Here is a 12,500-nt window from a genome sequence, read left to right on the forward strand (position 1 = left end):
ATTTCTGTTTCTGAATATGTTCAGCACGCCTCGGCAGTTAACTGCAGCTGATTTTTAAATTCATCGGCAGTTAACTGCCGAGGGGGCATTTACGTATTTTACTTGTGTCTCAACCTTATAAAATGTGTCAACAACAATTTTTAAATAGAAATGTTAATAAATAGTTCATTTCATTTCATAAAAATGATCGTTAATTTATAGATTTATATACAAAGAGTACCTATATACTCGCAAGTGTACCATAAATTATTTAAATTAAATTAAATAAATCAACTCCAATTAACCAATATATAACAATTTTAAAAATAAATATAAAAATTTGGTATAGTTTTTGTTTTGTTGAAGAAATCAATTCTTGCAGAATTTTGCTTTTTTCAGTGTTAAACCGTCGCTGCTTACAAAGAAAAGAAGGGCAAAAAAGGAAGAAAAAATGGAGTAAAGCTTTCTCGTGTCTTTCTTCAATCTCCCAATCCCAACTAAGAAGTCTGATCTCTCTCGTCGTCGTCGTCGTCGTCAACAACTGTACTCAACCTGGAAAACGGACGCGGAGTTGTTCCTTCTCTCTCGCGATTCACACTTTTCATACCTTGAATTTACAGTACATTGCGATGAACAAGGACAACAATAAGATTGCACCCTGGAAGCAGAAAGAGTTCTTTTTTCTCGTCATTTATGCATCAACTTTCTATGTTATCATCATCAGACGCTCCCTTCAACTTTCTCATGGTATATTTCTGTTTCAAATTTCCCCCCCAATAACCTGTTTCTTTATATATGGCTTAATTGATGAACATTGTGTAATTTGTTTTTTATTTATTTATCGTTGTAGATCACTACAAACAACTATTCGGTTTACGCCCGGGATGGCTCATACCTAATCACCTCAATGTATGATTGTGCTCTTTCTATCCTTATGACCATTTCTTTGTAAGTATTTCAGCAGTTAGTTTCATTGCTTTTGCATTTTATTGCTGATTAATTGCATTTCCTATTCTGTTTGTTATTTGTAAAGGATGTCTCAGATGCTCAATGGAGGAATTTTCGAGGAAATTTACCTGTTCTTACACTTGTCTTTGGAATTTTTACTCTTCTGGCCAATTTGATGAGGGCTTTCTTCAATTTCAATGTGAGAGGAATGTCCATTGTCTGGCTTTTATTTTCTTTCGCCTACCTATCTTATCTGCATGGAGCATGGTATGGAATTCATAGTTCATTTTGATGTTGTTTCTTTTAATGTTGACATTACTTTTTGTTGTTCTGTCTAATTTTGTGTTTGTTTTACTTTGCAGCGTCATCTTTGTGCTCTCAATAGCTACTATTAATTTTCTTCTTGTTAAGGTGCGTGTAACAGAACAACTTATAAGTTTTAGTTACAATATTTCTAGCTGGCATGTGTAATTTGTTTGTTTTAATTATTAACTTAAAACTGAAAGTCTATGTCATAATGATTCTCTTTTTTGTAATATTTATTGTATATAAGATATAGAAATCTTGTTAAAAGGCATTCATATCAAATTTCTTGAATTATTCACAAGAATACATCTCTCTACTTAAAAATATGATTTTTTTTTTTTGCTTGTTTACATGTCGATTATTTGTGTATTTTTGTTTCTAGGATTCTGAAAAATTATTGATTACTTAAATGAGAATGGTATGACCAATTGACCATGGATCCCATAGATTAATACCTTTTACCATAGTAACACTGTGTAGTAAACTTAATTATATAGGAAGTCTGCATTTGCAACAAGAATTCCCTAGATCCTACTAAAGAAATATGGTTAAAACTTTGAATAGTTTTGTGGACTGAGAAAATAGGTATTCGTTAAGAGAGATTTGTATATACAATGGTGGGGATGTATCATAGGTCTCATTCTATTGGTTGGTTAGGCTTTGAAGTTACAACATATTTTTTTAGGAACATGAATGGCAAACATATAAGATATCACATCTATGATCTACTTGTTCCTAAATCGATATTATTTTGGACTTTTGGTCTATAATTTAATTACCATATTTATCACTCTTCCCTCAGTTGCCATATAAGACTAAAATGATATTTCTGCAGATGTTTGCACGGAAAAAGTACTTTCCGGTGATAATTTGGAGTTACAACGTATTTTTTCTTCTCTGTAATCGGATTTATGAAGGATATTCATTCTCAGTGTTTGGGTAAGATGCATTCAATTGTTTGCATTTACAATTTTATGGTAGGTGTAATAATATTCCCACTTAGCTATGCATTTATATTGCAGGCAACAATGGAGGTTTTTGGACAATTACCGCGGCAGCTTTAGGTGGCACATATGTTTCAACTTTGGTATTTATTGAGTTTCTATAGCATCTAAAGTTGAAATTGTCCATGTATTTATGGTTCATATTTATCTTTTATGTAACCTCATTTTTCCCATCTTGCTGGTTGAACTATTCTCATCCATGATCCATCACCAACATTCATATTAAGTTATGCAAATCCAAACTTGATCATTCCTTACTTAATTTGAAACTGGTTTCATCTTATGATGATTTTTAATTAGGATACTTTTGGGCTGGATATTAAAATTCGGAGATCTAAATTTAATTTTATTGTGCATTTACTAATTTTATATGCATGTCTTTGTATAACATGACGAGAAATATAGATTTCTTTATTTCTAAGCATAGTTGTTTGTGGCAGTTATTTTGCGCATGATAAGCTTTGGATTGGATTATCATTGGACAAATCAAGATTCTCATTTTGATCAGGAGGTATTACTATCTTAAGGAATATTGTATTTGTTTGTTTTGAGTATAAGTTTCCATTCTGCAGTCTCTCTCTTAACTTGATATGGTTGTGGTGATGATTATTCATTATATTGCTGGGGCATATACTATGAAAACTTTATCACTGAAGAGTAGCTTTTGATATTACCTCCAAGTGGCACTGCTTGAATTATGTAAGACCAGGCTGGTTTAAGTTTAATTAGGTTTTAGTGTACTTTGTTTTTCTGCATATTTGCTTATGGCCTGAATGACTGATAGAAACCATGTTTATTTTTAAGCTAAAACATGCATCCTAAGCTGTCTTCAAGTTGCTTAAATAGTCAAATTTTTAGGCAATGCATTGCTTGAAACATACTAACTTGAAGTATCAGTGTCTAATGCACATTTTATTATGTAGCTATTGACATGTTAACTGCTCCATGTGATCTATAATAATTTTGTCAATATTATGTTCTTTGATGATTGCAGAAACATTGTCAACGTTGTCATATTTGCAAATCAGGAAACACATGCTATCAATCTTTACAGGTTAGGATAGCTACCATTTAAAAATAAAGCATGGGGTGAAATTTATCATCATTGCTAAATTATGTTCTACGCTTCTTTTTCCCTCAAGTTTTCCATTTTATAATTATATAGTTTCTATTAGGCATGTAGTGACATGTTTTCCAGTACATAATTTTAATTTCATTATCAGGATAGAAGTCTACACGTCAACAAGTTCGGATATGTCGTATACCTCTGTTATTTGGTGTATGCACCGCTTTATATTGCCGGTCCAATAGTGAGCTTCAACGCCTTCGCTTCGCAGGTGTGTGACTGCAAGTTATTTTTAGGATATAAGTTTCATGATTGAATTTCATTACAATTGTATGGTTGTGGTCCTTGTGAAACCTTTAGGGGTTAAGTGCATCCTCATCCTGCTATTTTCCGAAATGTAAGTATATGGAAGATATTATTTGTTTAAATTGGAGGAATTTGAAACTTTAATCAACTATATAGTTAAATGCAAATGTTAATCAGTCAAAACACTTTAGTGAATTTTATGTAATACAATCAAATTGTTACTGTTGAGCCATAATCACAACTAGTCCTTTTTTGTCCTGGGTGTTTCTTGCATTGCTAATTGTTGTCAATTTTCTTTAATGCTTGCTTGAGTCTATGTTATATTGATGGTACTGGTTCTAATGTTTTTGCAGCTAGATGTTCCTCAAAATAGTAATTCAGTTAGAAATGTGATACTCTATGGATTCCGTTGGGTATTGTGTTTTATCCTTGTCGAGCTCATGACACATCTGTTCTACTACAATGCCTTTGCTAATAGGTGGGTGCTTCAACACTCGGTAAAGCACCTCATGTTATATTCAATTTTTTACTCTAATTTTATCGTATGGTAGCTGAAATACTTCTTCATCAATTTTATCCAGCGGTTTGTGGGAGCACTTGTCTCCTATGGACGTGTTCATCATTGGATATGGGGTAAGAGAATACATGACTATAAAATTAACATAAGTGGCTCTCTTGAGCCTAATGACACCAACCGATACATGTAGCCAAACCTACCTAGTGATATACTAAGGCTTAGTGGTGGTGGTTGTTAGTTATAGTTTGATAAATATGCTTCCAATTTAGGTTACAACAGTGTTTTTTTTTTTAAATATATATTTTTATTATGTATTTGTTTCAGGTCTTAAACTTCATGTGGCTAAAGTTTTTACTGATCTGGCGCTTTTTCAGGTTCTGGTCACTGGTATGTTACTTGCTCTTTTAGCATCTAAGCATAAATGTCCATGTATATACGTGGAGAAAGTCATTACTTTGGAATTGTGTTGTAGGTGAACGGGATAGAGGTTCCAGAAAATATGCCAAAATGTATAAATAATTGCCACAACTTGGAAGGCTTTTGGAAAAATTGGCATGCTTCCTTTAACAAATGGCTCGTTAGGTGCAATCAATTCTTTAACCTTGATTTTCCATTTAGCTTTTAGTTTTTCCCTAATGATAGCTTAAATTTGACGGGGTAGAAATTCAGGTATGTGTACATTCCTCTTGGGGGATCTCGGAAAAAGCTCTTAAATGTATGGGTTATATTCACTTTTGTTGCCATCTGGCATGATTTAGAGTGGTACGCTCCCTTTATTGGTCTGTTTAATCCATTCTATTTGTAAAGATGCACATTCTTTGGTCAAATATTTTATGCTTGATTATTCTCATGAACCTTAGGAAGCTTCTTTCATGGGCGTGGTTGACATGTTTATTCTTTATCCCTGAGTTGGTATTAAAATCAGCCACAAAAGCATTTAAGGTAATAATGTATATCCTTGTTTTTCTCGTCTAAATTTTTCAACGGTCCAAAATTGTGATTCTTACTGTCTAACATGGAGTTAAATTTGAAAATCAGGCTGAAAGCTCTTTTGGGGAATTCCTATTTCGTGAACTCAGTGCTGTTGCTGGTGCGGTTACAATCACTTGCCTCGTGGTTTGTCCTTGGTTTCCCTTGAAAACTAACCATATATGATTATTATAATTCTTAGCTATTCTCGGCCACAATGACTTCAGTTACCATTATTATCTTTTTGCCTGAGTGATTTCATATCTGTTTTGGTAGACACTGTCACATTTTTTTTTTAGAAAACAAAATTATAGTCAATATCTAATCTGAGAGCTGTGACTTTTGTTAACAGGTTGCAAACCTGGTTGGTTTTGTTATTGGACCAAGCGGTATTAACTGGTTGCTTTCTTCTTTTCTTCATAAGGAAGGTCTGTCGAGATCCTTAACTTTTTAACATATCAGAAGTTATGTACATGTTAATTTAATTACGAAATTCCATTTTACAGGGCTGCCTGTCCTTGGGGGCTTGCTTATGACATTTTATGTTGGAACAAAGGTATACAGTTTTTAACATTTGAATTTTCCATCATTCGAATGGTTTTCGATTCCTCACATTTGTTCTCCAATAATACTCTACCTGTGTATCTGCAGCTTACATTCCACATCGATGAAGCAAAGCAAAGGTCGCCCTGAACCGGATAAACGCATGACCATGATACTTGGTGCAAATTCTTGTCCGGTGCTAGGAGTTTCATATCTGATACGTAACAGTTTGTTTGGCTTGGAGATATCTGTGGGTACGAATCTCGACCCATTTTAAAGATTGACAATGTGTTGCACATCAAATTTGGGAGTCATGCGATCAGATTTTGTACACTATACAATGTAAAAATCATTGCCAACAAAAAACAAGGAAAATGAAGAAAAAACAAAATAAATTTATTGAAAATAGGGTTGGTTTGCATAATGAGACTTGGATTCCTCCTTCGCCCCCTTTTTCGTGGCTTAGAAAATGGTCAAACATTGAATTTGACGTTACACTCTTAAGTTTAGTTTTTTCTTCTTTTTTTGTTGGTTCTCGTATGTTGTTTTCAATATATGATCTGAGATATATTCACATCTCAGAAGTTCCAATCTTATACAAAACCATTTTTTCCTCTCTCTTTGGATTTTTATTTAACCATTTCAATGATATTTGGTTATTTGTTTTCTTGTTGCGGTTCCTGTGTTGCCTTGCCTATTTAGTTATTCAGGTTCAATAGAAATATGCCAATTTATCAACAGAATATCTCTCACTATGTAACAACAAACTATCGTCAACGAGATATAAGTAATCGTTGGCACAGTGAAACCTCCCGTTGTTGTCAAATTCACACCGTCCTCTTTGTTTGAAGTGACAATTTGCACATTTTTCAGTTATTTTTACTTCAGTTAGGGTATCAACAGTTATGAAAGTAAAGGGGTCCTTAGCATCAGCGAGGTCTTTAATTGGAAGCAGGACATTTGTACAATCTGAAAAATTACTCCGAGACGCATTATCAGCGTAGATGTGAGGCTGGTAGTAAAGGGATACTTATGAACATATGTTGGAGGGCTGACATGGAGGGTACGGTTGCACATGAACAAGGTTGTGTAAAGTTCATTATTTCCGGTTTCACATACTAGTACTAACTCGTAATTCTCGTTCGCATACACCATCATAATTTTCATTATTTCCGGCGAAGGGTGGGTGGAGGTGAGTTGAGAAATGATGTTTAAACATAAAAAATGAGATATATAATGTGGCGTCCCTTTATTATTGTGAGCTGATTATTTTTTAAGATCGTATATGATGTACATGATGAAAAGTGATAGAAGATAAACATACAAGAAGACAGTGTTACGTGTATGTTCAAATAAAACAACTGGAGTGAGTTAAGCATCGTGTGTTGAATCAAATAACGCTCTTAATGACAATAATTTGGTAAACTACAAGATAGATAACCTCCACAGGGTACTACAGAAAGTCAGAAACTTTATTCTGTTTCAGTTATCATAATTCAAACCAATCACATGTTATTTATAATAATTCAACAAATTACATCAGAACATGTTGCATCACTGAAAAATACGATTGAGGGTTGCTGCCAATCGAACTCCTCCTTCAGCTAATCGCAAACTGACTATTGGCAAACGTGATAGGAAGTAATCATCTGCAGGGTATTGTTTCATGATACAGTTAGAAAATGTAAATGAAAAAACTCTACTTCCAAAATTATTATAGCTTACCTTCTAGTACAGAATCTTCAGGGGCATCTTTATATGCCCATTGACATGCTGCCTTAATACCTTCAGATGCATATCTAAAAAATTACCCAAAGTAATTGTAACTTTATACAGATAAATGTTGGGGATTTTCTAGCTAGATTTTTGAACACAAATTAAACTAGTAACAGGACATACATGTCGGGGCATGTGGTCTTGTTAGAACTGCAAGCTTCCCATCCTGCTACCTCATCCGACCATGTTTTCTGTATCATAAAATTTGAGTATTAGTAAAAATCTCGTGCAAGATTGAAGGAATGTGCGAAAAATGTCGAGAAATAGAGGTGTAAAATTTCATCCGTGTCATTAGCAAAAGACTTTTATTAAAATAGATAACAGAAAGCTGCGGCATAGTATACCGTGATATTCTCCTGAATAGCACTGATGTATTTATCTATGTTAGTGTCATAGAATCTTTCTTCTGCTGTCTCAATTATGTTAGCATCCCAAACCTATATGTTACAAAATTAGTCAGTATTGTAAATAGTGAAATAGATCACATTGTAGTAGCTGATGATTCATGATGATGAGAATATGGCTCACTCACATGGTGGAGATTTTGTTTCCTTGTGAACCAATGAACATCAATTAAATTTCCTCCCTTATCTGTGGTAAACCCCGTATGTAGAGGCTGCAAATTAACCAAGCAAAAAATAGGCATTATGATAGCTAAATTGCAAATTAAGACATAAACTTAGAGTATGGGGGATCGGAATCGGGAGGTTCCAAGAAGTTACAAATTCTTGAATTCACGCAGTCACTACATAGAGATTTTAGTTTTTTAAATCAAATATAAAAAAATCTGCTTGAAATCTAAGTTGTCCTTATCTTGATCCAACGGTTGCCAACATGGAGACCGCTTTGTAATTGTTATTGTTAGACATACCTGATGGACATCTCCCATAAAATGAGAAAGGAAAAGAAGTGCTTGCGTGAGGTTATCTGATATTGTGATTTCCACATAGGAAGCAAGAATTTGGTTAGTCAGCACATAAGAGTTGATATAAATAAGTAAAACAAATGTAGACATAAGATTTTTAGGGTCATGGCAAGGGTTTTGTACATTTAGTGTCTTTGCCATAGTCAAGAAGCTGAGTGGTGTAATTGTTAATCGCTCCCACAACACATCTATCTTTCACTCCATTCAGATCCTTGCAATCCCCTGAATGAATGTATGTTTAAACAAGTGGTAAGTGCAGTACTACATTTCATTTTAGTCAAGATAAATAAATAATCTGCCTTGACGGCCTTCACTTTATCAAAAATATAAATAAATCACATCTTTCACATTTAAAGTCATTGAATTCTAGAATTTCATCAGAACTATCCAAAACGAAAAGGGAACTTACTGTCATATTGGAAAGTGCAAAGCTTAGGAGGGGTATCAGCAAAGTGCAAAGCAGAAGACCATTTAAGATAAAATTTGACACGATCAGCCCATGAGCACACACTTGACAAGTCATTTTGTGCATAATCTGGCAGCAATTTTTTCACAGCCGCCGCTGCTGTATCGCTGAGGCGAGACTGCACACAAAAATAAAAAAGGAAATTAATTTGATAGTACTTGTTACATGCATATAATAATAATACACAACATATATAGTACCATATTGCAATTCAAGAGGATTCAAGTTCGTGTTTTATTATATATTGTTTTGATAACAAAACACGGATTTGGAATCCTCTAAAGCTGCAGTAAAATACAACAGGTGTAGAAATAATTAGATTTAGGGAGAGAAAAATGATTGGTTACCTGAGCTATCTTACAAGTAATGGCATGTCCATCAGTTCCCCACCCTTGAATGTTTTGAAACAAAAACATGAATGAGATTATGGTTACTAAAATGATTTTGTTATGCTCCATTTTGTTTTCTTAACAGAACCGTGCAAATTATGTTCTTGCTATGCACTTATATATAATATGTGTGTGTCTGTTGAGAGACCTTATAAGGTAATTGAGTGAACGTTGGGTTTCTTGGTGTGAACTATGTGACTTAGTGAATGAATAAAGTGAACGTTGTTTAGCGTTACGTCACTTTCTAGTGTGTCTGTGAGTGTTATTTGCAATAATGTAAATGGAAATAAATAATCATGGAAATTTAATTGAAAATATAATTTTGATTTCAGGAATAAATTCAAATAGGTCTTGCAAATTGGTTGTTGTAAGGAGGGTAAAAGCCGGCTATAAGGAAATGTCAACCGGTGTTCCGGCACTGGTTAATGATACTAAAAAAGAAAGTTATATAGTAATTAATGTTTTGAAATTGTGTAATTAATTTACAAAAAGTCAGAAAAAATTTCATTTTATAGTAATAAATTCCCTTTTTTGATATCCATAACCCGTGCACCGAGCCCATTGGCATGATCCTTCCAAAAATTGGTTTATAATAAATTGTGATGGAATATTCCTTGAAAAAAAAAATCTGTGATGGAATATCTCGATCAGTTAATATGATTTTTCAAAAGAGATATCTCCGTTATGAATTTAAATAAATTTACGATCTTTAACTTTTTTGACTGTTATGTTTGATCTTGTTTTTAATTTTTGGTTACAAAATATGATAATGGATCTTGTTTTTAATAAGATGATCTTTGTTCTTTTTGAGTCAAGGAAAATTCTATACAACATTAATATTTCCGTAAGAAAAAGCATTGCACATATTCTTTTTAAATTATTTTTATCAATAATTATGAAATAACCATATTTTGAAAGAAAAAAAAGTATAGTTTGAAGGTAGTTGTTATAAAGTCTCACATCGGATCTTTGTGAGTTTAACTCAGTTGATATGGATAATGCATAATATATGCAAGGTCCGAGATTCAAACCAGTGGCGGAGCCAGGAATTTTTTGGAGCCTGGACAAAATAAAACAACAATAAGTTTTAGTGACAGCCGCAACGGTAGGTAGAGGTCATAATATTTTTAAAATGGTCTCCTTAGAATTACCTACGGTTTTTTCCGTAGGTAAAGGTGGAAAACTTGCAGTGATAGACATTTGGCAATGACAGACAGATTTAGCTACATAAATTTGCCTATAGTGACGGATTTTTGCCGTCACTAAAAGTCAAATTTCTTGTAGCGATACAAAGAAAGTATGGGTTGAGCCCGGGCGCGTGCCCGGGCTAGCTGGGGGCAAAATTGCCCCTGATTCAAACCCTGACCACCACCAAAAAAGTCTCACATCGGATAATTATTTTTAATGTAGTTGTTAAAGAGTCTTGCATCGAATAAAAAATGACATGAATATGTGTATATAAGTGGAGACAATAATCACATTACAAGCCAGTTTTGTACTGTTGTCTAAGACACAACCACAATTTCTAAGATGATATTAGAGTCTGCTCCAATATCTATTTGATCATCTACTATCAAGTTTCTGTTATTTAATCATCCACAATACACATGCCGATTTTGTGGGGTTATGTAAGACCCAACCACAATTTCTAAGATTATAAATGGTGGAAATTAATAAACTTGTGGATACCTCAATCACTAGTTCCTAAAAGTTTTAACGATATTGAATTGTTAAATTGTAGCTCAAACTCATGACTTTGATTAAGCTATAAGAGTACTTTGGTCGGAGCTCTTTTCAACCCACTCCTCTAACATCCACTCTGTTTTTTGCTTAAATTTATGAGTTCCACCACTTTATGTGAGATTAAATTCCAAAGTATAAAACTTAAATTGTCACTTTATTTTGGGAGGATCTGTGGCTTGATGACATTCTGTAAGCTAGTTCTTTTAGTAGGTTGTTTGAGTTAGCAGAAAATAAGCTAGTCACAATGGAGGAAATGTTTTTGTGAGGGTGGCAGGTTGATGGAGTGGCGTGAAAGTGGTGGCGGAGGTTATTTGTGTTAGAGGAAGGGTTGGTTGGAGAGTGTGCAGATCGTTTGTCTTTTATTATTTTACAGGTTGGTGTAGATGATAGGTGGGTGTGGAAGCTTCATTCTTCACACAGTTACACGGTTAAATCAGCTTATAATTACTTAACTGCAGTTGACATTGTCCCCAATGAAGGTTTTAATCATTTGTTGTGGCTCAAGGTGGTTCCGTTGAAGGTGAATATTTTTGTTTGGCGTCTGTTTCTAAATAGATTTGCTATGAAGGACAATCTGTGTAGAAGAAGTGTTCTTGTCGTTTCCCAAGTTTCTTGCTCGGCTTTGTGTGGTGGGCTAGAGGACATGGACCATTTGTTCTTCAGGTGTGACTATTACGGTCGTCTTTGACGTCTGATATTGGGTTGGTTAGGCATTTCTAAAGTATTCCAAGGGAATATCCTATCCCATGCAACTCATTTTGGAAGCCTCAGTGGATTTTCCAAGAATTCTAGGACTGTATTTGGATTGCAGTTCTCTTTGTTATATGGAAAGATCATGATAGAAGGATTTTCCATAATAAGATGAATCAACTTGTGTCGCCACCAAAAAAGGTTAAGCTCCAAACTTATTGGTGGTTGAAAGCGTACTTTATTCTGTTTGATTTTAGTAAATGTTAGGAAGATTGTTGAAAAATATTGTTCCAAACACTCTCACTTTACCACACTTTATAAATAAATAGACTGATTTATAAAACACCTCAAGTTAACATAAAAAAAAATTAACAGGATCAAGTAAGTCATAAATAGCTAAAACTTAGCACGTGCCAAACACACTTTATATCAAATAACTAAACAAAAAACCGTTACTTCTTTAAAATAAAATAAAAAACCGTTACTAAGTTATTTGGAATATTATTATTATTTTTTTGAAAGACATATTTGGAATATTATTGTGCACCAATCTATTTTCCTTCCCCGGCAATACTGCCTGAAAATGACAGCATCGTGTAGAAAGTGAAAGGCACTCTGTTGCAACCATTTAAATTTTGCATTTTAATCAATAATTAACTAACTTTCAATTTCAAACTATATATGGTCTGATTTAATGCATCACAGTAGAATAATCGTAAGAATATACCAAGTTGGCTTCATGATATTTTTTTTCCTTCCGCAATCTGAGCTAATGGAACATTATGGTTTTTCCCTTTACACACCAATCTGAGCTAATGGAATAAATTCACTAAAATGATAAAGTGATCTTCCACCTATATTTTTCATTCGTGT

At 33.8% G+C, this 12,500-nt stretch overlaps 2 protein-coding genes across 3 annotated transcripts; one reads left to right on the top strand and one right to left on the bottom strand.

The window, feature by feature from the left end:
• Positions 1-347: 347 nt before the first annotated feature.
• Positions 348-6,257, top strand: LOC11438227 (membrane-bound O-acyltransferase gup1). 2 transcript variants are annotated; one of them, XM_003592595.4, is made up of 19 exons: positions 348-726; positions 830-888; positions 1,013-1,194; positions 1,290-1,338; positions 2,069-2,172; positions 2,256-2,320; positions 2,678-2,748; positions 3,232-3,291; positions 3,461-3,574; positions 3,963-4,087; positions 4,191-4,242; positions 4,451-4,513; positions 4,599-4,708; positions 4,796-4,888; positions 4,987-5,068; positions 5,165-5,242; positions 5,448-5,523; positions 5,602-5,651; positions 5,747-6,257. In XM_003592595.4, exons 1-19 carry the CDS (start codon positions 609-611, stop codon positions 5,786-5,788), a joined length of 1,593 nt encoding a protein of 530 aa, XP_003592643.2. In that variant the 5' UTR covers positions 348-608; the 3' UTR covers positions 5,789-6,257. The 2 variants fall into 2 exon arrangements, with proteins under 2 accessions (XP_003592643.2, XP_024627509.1); XM_024771741.2 differs by having other exon boundaries at positions 636-726; positions 830-927.
• Positions 6,258-7,005: 748 nt separating this feature from the next.
• Positions 7,006-9,322, bottom strand: LOC11424647 (endonuclease 2). The gene is made up of 9 exons (XM_003592597.4): positions 9,153-9,322; positions 8,749-8,923; positions 8,463-8,561; positions 8,286-8,341; positions 7,947-8,030; positions 7,759-7,851; positions 7,538-7,605; positions 7,364-7,437; positions 7,006-7,287 (listed from the first exon to the last, which is right to left on the bottom strand). The coding sequence occupies exons 1-9, from the start codon at positions 9,261-9,263 to the stop codon at positions 7,193-7,195; spliced, it is 855 nt and encodes a 284-aa protein (XP_003592645.1). The 5' UTR covers positions 9,264-9,322; the 3' UTR covers positions 7,006-7,192.
• Between the last annotated feature and the right edge of the window lie 3,178 nt (positions 9,323-12,500).

The sequence above is a fragment of the Medicago truncatula genome, chromosome 1, assembly GCF_003473485.1.
Source record: "Medicago truncatula cultivar Jemalong A17 chromosome 1, MtrunA17r5.0-ANR, whole genome shotgun sequence".
In the NCBI taxonomy this organism is placed as follows: domain Eukaryota; kingdom Viridiplantae; phylum Streptophyta; class Magnoliopsida; order Fabales; family Fabaceae; genus Medicago; species Medicago truncatula.